General features: G+C 41.1%; 1 protein-coding gene across 1 annotated transcript in view; it reads right to left on the bottom strand.

Moving 5' to 3' along the window:
* Positions 1-11,401: 11,401 nt before the first annotated feature.
* Positions 11,402-11,916, bottom strand: part of faf1 (Fas (TNFRSF6) associated factor 1) — a 74,746-nt gene continuing 74,231 nt past the window's right edge. Inside the window, exon 12 of the mRNA XM_010795558.1 lies at positions 11,402-11,640. Coding sequence (XP_010793860.1) covers positions 11,402-11,640 — 239 coding nt within the window. The remainder of the gene's footprint in view (positions 11,641-11,916) is intronic.

Here is an 11,916-nt window from a genome sequence, read left to right as displayed (position 1 = left end):
GTGTGTGTGTCTGTGTTTGAGAGAGTGTGTGTGTGTGTGTGTGTGTGTGTGTGTGTGTGTGTGTGTGTGTGTGTGTGTGTGTGTGTGTGTGTGTGTGTGTGTGTGTGTGTGTGTGTGTGTGTGTGTATGTGTGTGTGTGTCTCCTGCCCCACCTCCCAAACTTTCTTTTTAGTTATTGTTAGTTGAGCTTAAGCAACATGCCACTTGAACTTTATTTCAATTAACTTAGTAGTAATTATTGTCCTACATTTTAAATGTGTTTTACAGAGAGGTTTCACATCTGCCTGGTCCTAGCGGACCACAGGCGGCGTATATCAAGGAGCCAGAACCTCCAGCTGTGCCTGCCACTAGGTCAAGATACACTGTGGCTCAAGGGCCTTCACCACTGCCATCACCACCAAGGACCAGCAGACCAGCATCACTACAGCTGCCTCCACCTCCATCTGTGCCTGCCACCAGGTCAAGATACACCTCGGCACAAAGGCCTCCACCACAGCCAACAGCATCAACTCAGCCAGCAAGGTCTCTTACGTATATCACACGTACCCCCCACACAGTCATCACCATCAACCCGGCCAGCAAGGAGGTCTCTTAGAGCACACGTACCTCCCACTACGCCACTTTCGGGTCCCGGGGGGCTACAGCTGGCAGCGAAGTAGCCCCAGAGATAATTGTTTCTTCTTATTTTTTGTGTATTAATTTAAGCGGGTCAAAGTTGCATCTTATTAATCGGCCTAGTTTTACCTTACCAGAGCAGTGGTAAGGTAATCTGTAGAAAAACACTGTATTTAGGTTAGCCTTCACAGTAAGGCTACATTAAATGTTGTAATATTCATTGTGTATACTGTATATGTATACTCCCTGTGTATTGATTTTATTTTTATTTAATTTTATTATGTTTATCCTCCAGAGACCCACCCATTCATTTTTGTCCTGGGTTTTGGTCCATTACTTTGAGGTTATACATGCCACTGCATTAATTGTACCAAGTCCAAGTGTACTCCACAGAGGACATCCTGGGCTTTTCAAACATATGACATATGTGGGGGTGTGGCTTTGAAAAAGATAATTTCTTTGTATTTCAAAATGGCATCCATCAACACAAGCACTATTTATAGAAAGATGAATGGTAAGTTTGTAATTTTGTAATTACCAGTGTTGTGAGTTCAATATTTTTAATTAATTATAGTAAGGGAACATCTTAGGAGTTAGTGTAGTGAGTTTTCAGAGCCGTGTAATACTCATTTGACCTAAAACTAAATGTTTTTATGAATGTCCTCTGAGGAGGACATGGGGATATGCTAACTTTTTATTTCCCCCATTTTGCACAACACAAATGGAGTCCACTATGGGCCACAACTAACACTTAGGTTTCTGTAGTGTTCATGGCAGACGGATGCAGTAGGAAAACATACATCAAGTGTCGGATGTATCTCTGCATTTCAGAAAAGGATGGAGTACTACAAATAAGGGCTCAATATGTGTTGCATTGAGTTGCTGTGCTCTAATGTTGTCTAAATGTACTTGTATGTTAATGTTGTTTGTATACTATGCTTCGCATANCTAACACCTGATGTCCTCTACAAAGGACACACAATAAAACAAAAATGAAAATATATTTTTTTAGTTTTTGTTAGTCATTATGTTTATACCACCCTAAAGACTTGTGTGATCAATATTTTGAAACATTTTTCTTTCTGGGCCACAGGAGGATTTATACTTGTTTTCCACCTTTTCCCACACATTTCCCAATTTGGGATGAATGAGATAGATTGATAGATGGGGTAGGCAGGCAGGCAGTAGGCAAATTGGGAAATGTGTGGAAAACAAGTATAAACATAATACAATTAAATACAAATAAAAGCAATAAACAGGAATATACATAAACAGTAGAAAGGATCACGATGAATATTACAACATTTAATGTAGCCTTACTGTGGAGGCTGACCTTAATACGGTGCTTTTCTACAGATAACCTTACCACTGCAATGGTAAGGTAAAATTAGGCCGATTAATAAGATGGGAAGTGCTTTGTAACTTTGACCCGCTTGAATGAATACACAAAAAATATGAAGAAAGAGTTATCTCTGGGGCTGCTTCGCTGCCAGCTGTAGCCCCCCGGAACCCGAAGGTGGCGTAGCTTAAGTAGCCTACTTCAACATCAATGCATACGAATGTGCTTGAAATAGGCTGTATTGAACAAATAAATTAAGACAAACTAACTGTATCACTATAACATGATGGTGATAAAGAATGCACCTAACGTAGCGCTGTTCATTAAAGTAATACAAAAACGACACATTAAACAAACCATCATGCTCTTACTTTGAAACCTTGAAATCCGGAAATGTCCTCATCAGCGGGCCATCACGTGGTCAGGGGCACCGCCAGGGATTTTGGGCCCCATGAAAAGATATCACATTGGGCCCCACCACCAGGCACAGACCACACCAACCAAGCACAATTGCTGTAACCACACCTCCAGAACCCAACCAACTCATTTATGCTTTAAATAACTCTATCTTGTAGTCCATTACTAACTGCACAATATTTATTGACACTGAGCTGTGAAAATATAACACTGTGCAGACGTGCAACATTCTGCTGTAGTAGAATTCACTATTTGATATAAGACTAACATTCCTGACAATAGATCTCAATAGTCATCTTTTATGGTGTAAACGCCTTTTTAATAATATTACAAATTACATTTTTGAATGGAACGTTCTCAACATGAATGCATAAATCCAAATAAATATAACTTAAATATGTGGAAAAATACTGTGTTTGAAATGTATAATTGAAATTAGATGTTAGCTTGTTGTTTTGATATATATATATATATTGTATTCCAGTCTCCCTTCAGATATGTTAAGTGGTATTCAACACAATGCTGCTCACCTCCTCAGTTGGAGAAAAGCTGGTNGATGAATATTACAACATTTAATGTAGCCTTACTGTGGAGGCTGACCTTAATACGGTGCTTTTCTACAGATAACCTTACCACTGCAATGGTAAGGTAAAACTAGGCCGATTAATAAGATGGGAAGTGCTTTGTATCTTTGACCAGCTTGAATGAATACACAACAAATATGAAGAAAGAGTTATCTCTGGGGCTGCTTCGCTGCCAGCTGTAGCCCCCCGGGACCTGGAAGTGGCGTAGCCTAAACACTTCAACATCCATGCATACGAATGTGCTCGAAATATGCTGTATCTAACAAATAAACTAACACAAACTAACTGTATCACTATAACATGATGATGATGATAAAGAATGCACCTAACGTACCGCTGTTCGTTAAAGTAATACAGAAACGACACATTAAACAAACAATCATGCTCTTACCTTGAAATGCGGAAATGTCGTCATCAACAGGCCATCATGTGGTTTCGTGTAACCGAGTGACACGAGCAGATTTCGGTCGAGACCGGCGGAAAGTTTGTCTCAAAACTCTGTGTGTGTAAAAAGACGATCCACAAGCAGAGATTTGAGATCCACAAGCGCATTTTTGGTTGACAAATACAAAATGGATTGACAAATGCCTGATTGGAAGTTGTCAATGTTAAAGAGATATTCACAAATTCCTTTTGTTTATTTGTAAATTAATTGTAGTATTCACAGATCTTTTTTTTATTTGTGAAAATATTTTGCGTATTTGCAGATCTGTTTTACATTTGCACATTTATTAATGAGTTTGCAAATCTTTTAAATGCATTTGTGGATGGTGTTTTACATTTACAAATCACATATTTACACACAAATTATTTTTATGTTCACACAAATAATTATGAGACAAATTTAAGCCCATTGGGTCTCCACTTCTCCGTCCCCTCTTTCCTAGAGCTGAGCATCTCGGAGCAATGGCTCATAAATCCTGAGGCCTTTCAGCAAAGTCTTTATTAGTTACAATTTTATTAATTACACAGGCACAGTTTCTCAACATTTCCTCATACTCTCTTCAGTCGAATCACTCAACACCCACTTCAGCTGTTCCAGAATGGGAAGATGTATCCCTTTAATTCTGTTTTTAACTTGACAGGCTCTGTGAAGGTTCGCAGAGTTTCTCTTCCTTGTTATGTACAGTAGCTGAATAATGCTTTTAAGTCTTACAATAACTCATCTTACTGCGATTCTTGTCAGATCGTCTCTAATTCTTAATCCTACTTTTGATGTTGTGATGCTTATTAGCCAGGAAAACATAATCATTTTCAGTTTTTCATTGTCAGAGACAACTTTTAGTAAATGTAATTAGAAATGTTACAATCTGCTAATGAAAGTCTTACATGAAATGAACAGTAGTTGACAGCCAAAGAAGATATATGTCCAACACTGACTATAGACCTAAAAGTGAGTGGAAAACGTGGAAAACCCAAATGGCTGGAAACACTTACAGGCCATTCTCCTCAACTGTTTCAATCTACAAATAAACTCCAGAGAATTTTACAAAGCTGTGTAGAAGTGAAAAGAAAAAGAGATGTGGGGGGGAGGGACAACTGACCTTTAATTTGTCTTTCTCATGCTATGTGCATTTACATTCATATGATGTACACTTCTATAAACTTCCACTGATTTCACTAAAGACTAGTGTGGTCACTACAGAGGTACAATTATATAATTCATAAAATAATATAATTCATAATGTCATCTGTATTATAAAATAAATGTGCTTCTAGCATGATCAAACTGTAGGATCATATTAACGTCTTCAAAAAAGCGCTAGATAAAGTTGATCTAATGCCAAGTTTTTTCTTCTGAAAGAATTCAGTTAAAACTCAGCATATAACATCAGAAAATGTTTGCAGAACCTAATGGTAATATTATCTTATTTGGGACATATTATCTTCATTTCAGGTTCATATTAGTATGTAGTGTCTCTACCGGGACATGTCTCCATGGTTTAAGGTTCAAAAAGCTCTTTCTTTTTCTCATACTGCCTGTGCTGCAGCACCTCTTTTCACCCTCTGTCTGAAACCACAGCCCTGACCTATAACCAATCAGTCTGCTCTGATTGGTTAGCTGGCCGGCTCTGTTGTGATTGGTCAACCGCTTAGAGCAAGTCACATACAATGTGTGTGTGAGTGGACTAGTACGTTGGTGTTCTGATCAGGGGAGTACAGGTTCAAACCCTACTGCAGTCAGCATGTCGTTGTGTCCCTGGGCAAGACACTTGACCCCAAATTGCTCCTGTGGGGATTGCCCACAGTATTGAATGTATGTAAGTCGCTTTGGATAAAAGCGTCTAACAAGTAACATGTAATGTAATTGTAATGAGTCATTTATGGATGGAACTTTGCCCCCCACATGGGTCAATCATTTTTTAAGTGGTGTTTAATGTACAATGTATCTTTTTAGAAGCAATACAAAACACTCACAGCCACAATGGACTTCAAGTAGGAGTAGGATTTTTGCCTCAGTTCCTGTTTTCACAGTTTTTGGAGTTTAATACTTAGCAACGGTAAGTGATTGTTTAACACATTATTGTACAATTATGAGTCTCAAAATATCAAGAAACACACTTGTGGTCAACTTTTATTCCTGTCTTGGCATCAGATTGCGAATAGGTTTCAGGTCTCATTAAGCTAAACAATGCAGTTGTTGTGACAGTAAACTCTGGCTGTGCTGAAGACTATTTTTATCTCGGAACACTGAAGTAAAATGAAGCCAATACTTTTTGGATGGAGATTGTGGATGAATCTGAGGCTAACTAAGCAAAGTGTAGTCAAATAATTGAGTTTTGACCTCATGCTAGGATCTGAACACTTGCCATGCAGACTGCTGTCAACCTGAATGGAAACTTTGTAGTTGATGTTCAAACCAACGAGTGTTGAACGCTTCAAGTTGATTATATTTTTAGTGCAACTGGAATGAGACAGTGTAAACAAAATATATTTTCAAGATATTCTAAGAAGTTTAATGATGTTGTCAAGCACAGTCAGAGACATGAAGTTTGGCAAAACAAAGACTGGACGTTAGATAGACTGTTTGTGTTTCTTGAAGTTAAAAAGTAATGACATAATTATGCTAGACAGGGAGCCTATATGCTACCAAGTCAGAAAATAATCAGCAGTGAAGACACAATACGATCTGGTGGTAGCTCCTTCTTCCAAACGTAGCCCTCTTTGACGATATACTACAAGCTGGGTAATCACAGGCCTGTTTTATTGAGGTACCTAAGAGGCCGTTTACGCTGCTGTATAATAGCCAGTAAACAGCATAAACAGTCAAAGGAAGTTGTTATTGCGTCGGTAATTTTCAGACACCTTGATTTTATAGATCCCAACTCAAGCACTACACCATAAACGAGGTTTATGAACCATTTTATCAGTGATTAAAAACAAATAGGTTAATTGAGATTTTAATCTTTTACGAGCATGTTTTATCAAGTTATTGTCTTGGCGGCAACATGGAGTTTAAATTGCATACATTTCATGATTATAATACATTTCATTGCATTTAGCTTACGTTTTACCAAAAGCAACTTAAAATATGTGATATAAACCATAAAGATACAAACTCAGAAATACAAGAAAAGTGCAGATATATTCACTCTAAATAAGCCAAACCATGTTACAGTAAGTGCTGATGCATTAGTTTGAAATGGGCTAAACTTCTTAAGTGCTCTATTATTTTATTAGTTTTGTTATTCAAAATCTTTTATGGGCTTTCCCTTTCATGTAGTGTGTTGTATAGGTTTCTTTTACATGTACATGGTCTGCTCTGATTGGTTAGCTGGCCGGCTCTGTTGTGATTGGTCAATCACAACAGATCTTGTTTGTTTTATTTCTTCTTCAGTTTAAGGAAGTAGTATAGAAAATAAGACAATAAAAGACACACAAAAGTGCTGAAAACCAACGATTGAAGATCTAAAATTAAAACTTTGCCAAATGGCCCGCTGTGCTCGAGAGACAGTCTTATGTAGCTGTTTCCCTTGGTGGTGCTTGGCTAGATTAGCATCATAGAATCATGAGCTGTGACATAAGAATGCGTACAAAACCTGTGCATAGCATTGGCTTCTGAATGAAACAAGAGACACAGTGAAATTACTGGAACCTAACAGATCCCAGTACATTCACACACAAAATCCCCTACTGACCGATTTATCGTTATTTATCGTTAGTCGTTGCATGAGTGTGTGTGTTAGTGTGTGTGGCCTCTCTTACATAAGAGTACAGTATTAGGATTTAAACAACAGCATTTGAAATGTAAACTGTTTCCCATACATTGGAGAACCAAGGGCTAACCTTAATCTTTTGTAAATTGAAGAAAGACCGGACACACATGAGAATAAGTGGTGAAGGGAATAAAGAGACCAAATTCAAGCAGGGGGGCAATAAGAGCCCCAAGAAGGGCTGAAACCCTGCCTAGAAAAACCTAGATTACCAACAAAATCATTGATGCAAATAAACCTATTTAGTTTAATGGTTTTATTTTTGGCCCATACTAATATTAAGTGCAATTTAATTGAAATTGAAAAATGGTCGAATATAGGACTGCACAAATTAGAAAAATCAACAAATTGCAATTCTTTTTGACTAACATTGCCATTACGATATGCTAGGGATTAATAATTTGTACATCACTATTCTTGTATCATTGAAAAATATATCTTTACAAGATAATACATTTTGTTTAGTTCTATTGGCTAGCGCTCCAACACATTGTACTTTATAGTCTCAGGGGAGGTACATCTCTAAGCGATTGACCAATCACAACAGAGCAGGCCAGCTAACCAATCAGAGCAGACTGGGCTCTGGTTTCAGACAGAGGGTGAAAATAGGTGCTGCAGCACAGACAGTATGAGAAAAATAAAGAGCTGTTTGTCCATTAAAGCATGGAGACATGTCACAGTAGAGGCACAGAGTATACATAAGAACCTGAAAAAACTTAATAGAGCCCCTTTAACATATATGCTTCATGCAATTTTAATATTGCACTAGTCCGTATTGCGTTTTCAATAACATTTTGATATTTGGGCAGCTCTATGAGAATAGTAAATTCAGTAATATATATGAATAGTTGCAGCCATCGCTCCAAGCAATACAACAAATGCAGAATATGAATATCTTCTCTTTTCCTTTGAAATATTTTGTGCTCCATTTTTTTTAGATAAATCTGTGTCTGTCTCTGCTTTCTATTATCCAATAAAGGCATAACACATATCCTCCCTTAAGCTTCTTTCCCAGCTCCTTCACAATTGTTGCAGTTGCTTCCCACCTTTGTGCACAGAGAGAGGAGTGTGTGTCCTGTTTAATGAACATGAAAGGCAGGGTGGAGTATACCAGGTGAAACCAGAGGCAGACTGTACAGTACAGTGTTCTTTGCTCTGTCTGAGTCATTATCAGGCAGCTGAACTGCAGTGAACCTCAGAACAGCAGCTGTTAAACAGCCGACGAGCTTCCTACTGCAGCGCTGTTTGTTTGCTTGTTCTGCCTTTTAGGAGAAGATACACTGAATCATTTAATGTCGACCACACAAACCTCCCATTGAAGGAATACACACTACATGCATGCAATCTCTAACACACGTACACACACACGCTGCACAGATGGCCAAGACATAGACACACGCAATCACAGGCATGCTCTCACACACACAGGGAATAAAGGAGGAATGGTGACCCAACCGGATCTACCACCAGGGCTTCCTGAGTGGACACCCAGGGGTCGAGCATGGCAGTGGGCCCTGGCAAATTGGTCTTCAAGCAACAATGAAAAAAGTTCTAACTAACTAATGTTTGTTAAGAATACCAAATATAAAAGAGCTATGATGATTTTTAAATGTGGATACTTTACCAAGAGTGTTTAATAGGCACATTTCAAATAGGTCTGTTTTTCTAAGGTAGATAGTGTCAAAAAATGTACTGTTCATGCATTTGGGTATTTATAATGTAGTTTTTAAGTAAATTTGTATTGATCTACCAATTTGGATACATATTTGTGAAGTCTGGATAACAGATTATTTCGATGCCAACATTCTGAAACCGTGAACGTACTTGTTTTTTCTAGTACCAGATGTACCAGGAGATCCTCCCTTTGTTCCATTGACACATTCATAGTTTACTGTTAACTCACTATCAATGCACCCAGATGACGTAACCAATTGGTTGCCTGCACGCAATATTTTGAAATTCAAATCCGACTTGAAATTGGAAGGAGGCGAGCTAGTTAGCATTAGCTTTTAGCATCCAGTGGAGAGTTCTGCTTGGCTAAAACAAAGCTAATAGTTACAGTTAAAAGAGGGAGGCTCCATTAAGCTGCCTTAAAGCTGTATTTAATAAAAAAAAATTGCTTTGGCCAAGGTGAATTACAACGTTATTAGGATGTGTAAACTTTAAATGTAATCTTGTAAAATGTAGTTGTTGTAGTTAAAAAACGTAGTTGTTCGTAGGAGACATTTTCACAGCAATATAAATCTATATTTTGAAGGGAATCATGACCCATTTAACATCCTAACAAAGACCAGAATACAAACAGAAGAAAATGTGCATTAAAGTGCATTGGAGATATGAATTGTTTTAACCAAACACTTGATGTTATATCAAGAAATTGAATTAATTATTATACAAAGACTTAAAAATAATATTGTACTGTAATCAAACTTGTGATTTGGACACGTAATATGTAATAACTATAGGGCTGAATCTAATCATGGTTGTTATCAAATATAATTTGAGTAGTCGTAGTAGTAACTACTGACTATTTCTATGGGTGCATAGATACATTTTCTTTGAGCCACTTTCTGGTGAAAGAGTTCTATGTTCCTCTCTGAAGAACCAGCACCTTACCGTGGTAGAGAGGTTTGTGTGCCCTGATGAACCTGGGGGCTGTGTTGTCTGGAACCTTGTGTTCCTGGTAGGGTCTCCCATGGCAAATTGGTCTCAGGCAAGGGGCCAGATCAGGTTGTTCAAAAGACCTCATGAAAGAGACACAAGAAGTGAGGATACCCGGCCCGGGGGAAGCCCGGGGTCCCCTTTTGGAGCCAGGCCCAGAAGCAGGACTCGACGGCGAGCGTCTGGTGGCCGGGCTTGCCACGGAGCCCGGCCGGGCACTGCCCGAAAAGGCAACGTGGGCAACACCTCCGCTTCTCTGTCCCGCGGGCCCACCACCTACGGGAAACAGCGATGGGGTCGTGTGCGCTGCCAGAAAGGCAGCGAAAGCAGAGGGTCTCGACGGACCAGACCCGTGCGACAGAAGCTGGCTTTGGGGACGTGGAACGTCACCTCTCTGGAGGGGAAGGAGCCGGAGCTTGTGTGGGAGGTGGAGCGTTACCAGTTGGATCTGGTTGGGCTCTCCTCTACGCACAGCGTCGGCTCTGGAACCTTACTTCTGGATAGGTGTTGGACTCTATTCTTCTCCGGAGTTGCTCAAGGTGTGAGGCGCCGGGCGGGTGTGGGGATACTCACAAGTCCCCGGTTGGGTGCTTCGTTGTTGGGGTTTACCCCAGTGGACGAGAGGGTGGCCTCCCTACGCCTGCGGGTTATGGGGGGGAAAACTCTGACTGTTGTGTGTGCTTATGCAACAAACAGCAGTTCAGAGTATACAGCCTTCTTGGAGACCCTGGAAAGAGTCCTGTATGGGGCTCCTGAAGGGGACTCTTTAATCTTGCTGGGAGACTTCAACGCACATGTGGGCAATGATGGAGACACTTGGAGGGGCATGATTGGGAGGAACGGCCCCCCTGATCTGAACCGGAGTGGTGGTTTGTTACTGGACTTCTGTGCTAGTCATGGATTGGCCATAACAAACACCATGTTCGAACATAGGGATGCTCATAAGTGTAAGTGGTACCAGAGCACCCTAGGCAGAAGGTCCATGATCGATTTCGTTATCGTATCATCGGACCTGAGGCCGTATGTTTTGGACACTCGGGTAAAGAGAGGGGCGGAGTTGTCAACTGATCACCATCTGGTGGTGAGTTGGGTCGAGTGGCGGGGGAAGCCTCTGGATAGACCTGGTAAGCCCAAACGTGTAGTTCGGGTGAACTGGGAACGTCTGGAGGAGGCCCAAGTTCAGGAGGCCTTCAACTCACACCTCCGGCGGAGCTTTTCGGGCATTCCTGTGGAGGTTGGGGACATTGAACCAGAGTGGTCGGTGTTCAAAGCCTCTATTGCCGAAGCCGCGGCGGGGAGCTGTGGTCTCAAGGTCCTAGGTGCCTCAAGGGGCGGTAACCCTCGAACCTCCTGGTGGACACCGGTGGTCAGGGAAGCCGTCCGACTGAAGAAGGAGGCCTTCAGGGATTTGTTATCCCGGGGGACTCCTAAGCAGTGTCTCATCATTCTGCGACAGAGCTCCGATATGGGCGCCGGCCTCAGCCGTGGCCGAGGCGAATCAGCGCATGATGCGATTCGCCGAGCTGAAGAGACTACGACTCATAGAAGAGAGATCTGTGGAAGCTTCGAACTCAAGCGGAGCACGAGGTGTCCAAGTAGATAGGTTTGCTCAACTGAGGAGATGCTAAGGCGTATGGAAGACCGCCTTTGAGGACTCGATGAGGCATAGCTGGAGTATGACGGGGATCAACACCAATCACCCGATGGAGTGTACTGAGGTCGTCAAACAAATCCGACAGTGACTCAAGCCCCGGGTGTGATATGATATCCGGATTCTCCTGATGGTGAAAGGCTCTGGCGTGTTGACGGACTGTCATGGTTGGACAAGTCTCATCAACGTTTTGCGTGGAATGCGGAAACAGTACCGAAGGAGTGGCAGACCGGGTGGTGGTTCCCTTTTCAAAAAGGGGGATCAGAGGGTGTGTGCCAATTACAGAGGCATCACACCACTCAGCCTTCCCCCGGGAAGTTTACTTTAAGTACTCGAAGGAGTCAGGTCATTGTCGAACCTCAGATTGAGGAGGACAACGATTCGTCCTGGTCGTGAGAACGAAAGGATCACGCATCATTTTTAGCTCTCTGTCGC

This window comes from Notothenia coriiceps, unplaced genomic scaffold (assembly GCF_000735185.1).
Source record: "Notothenia coriiceps isolate Sejong01 unplaced genomic scaffold, NC01 NC01_scaffold00037246, whole genome shotgun sequence".
Taxonomy (NCBI): domain Eukaryota; kingdom Metazoa; phylum Chordata; class Actinopteri; order Perciformes; family Nototheniidae; genus Notothenia; species Notothenia coriiceps.
This window is presented reverse-complemented; position numbering and strand designations above follow the sequence as displayed.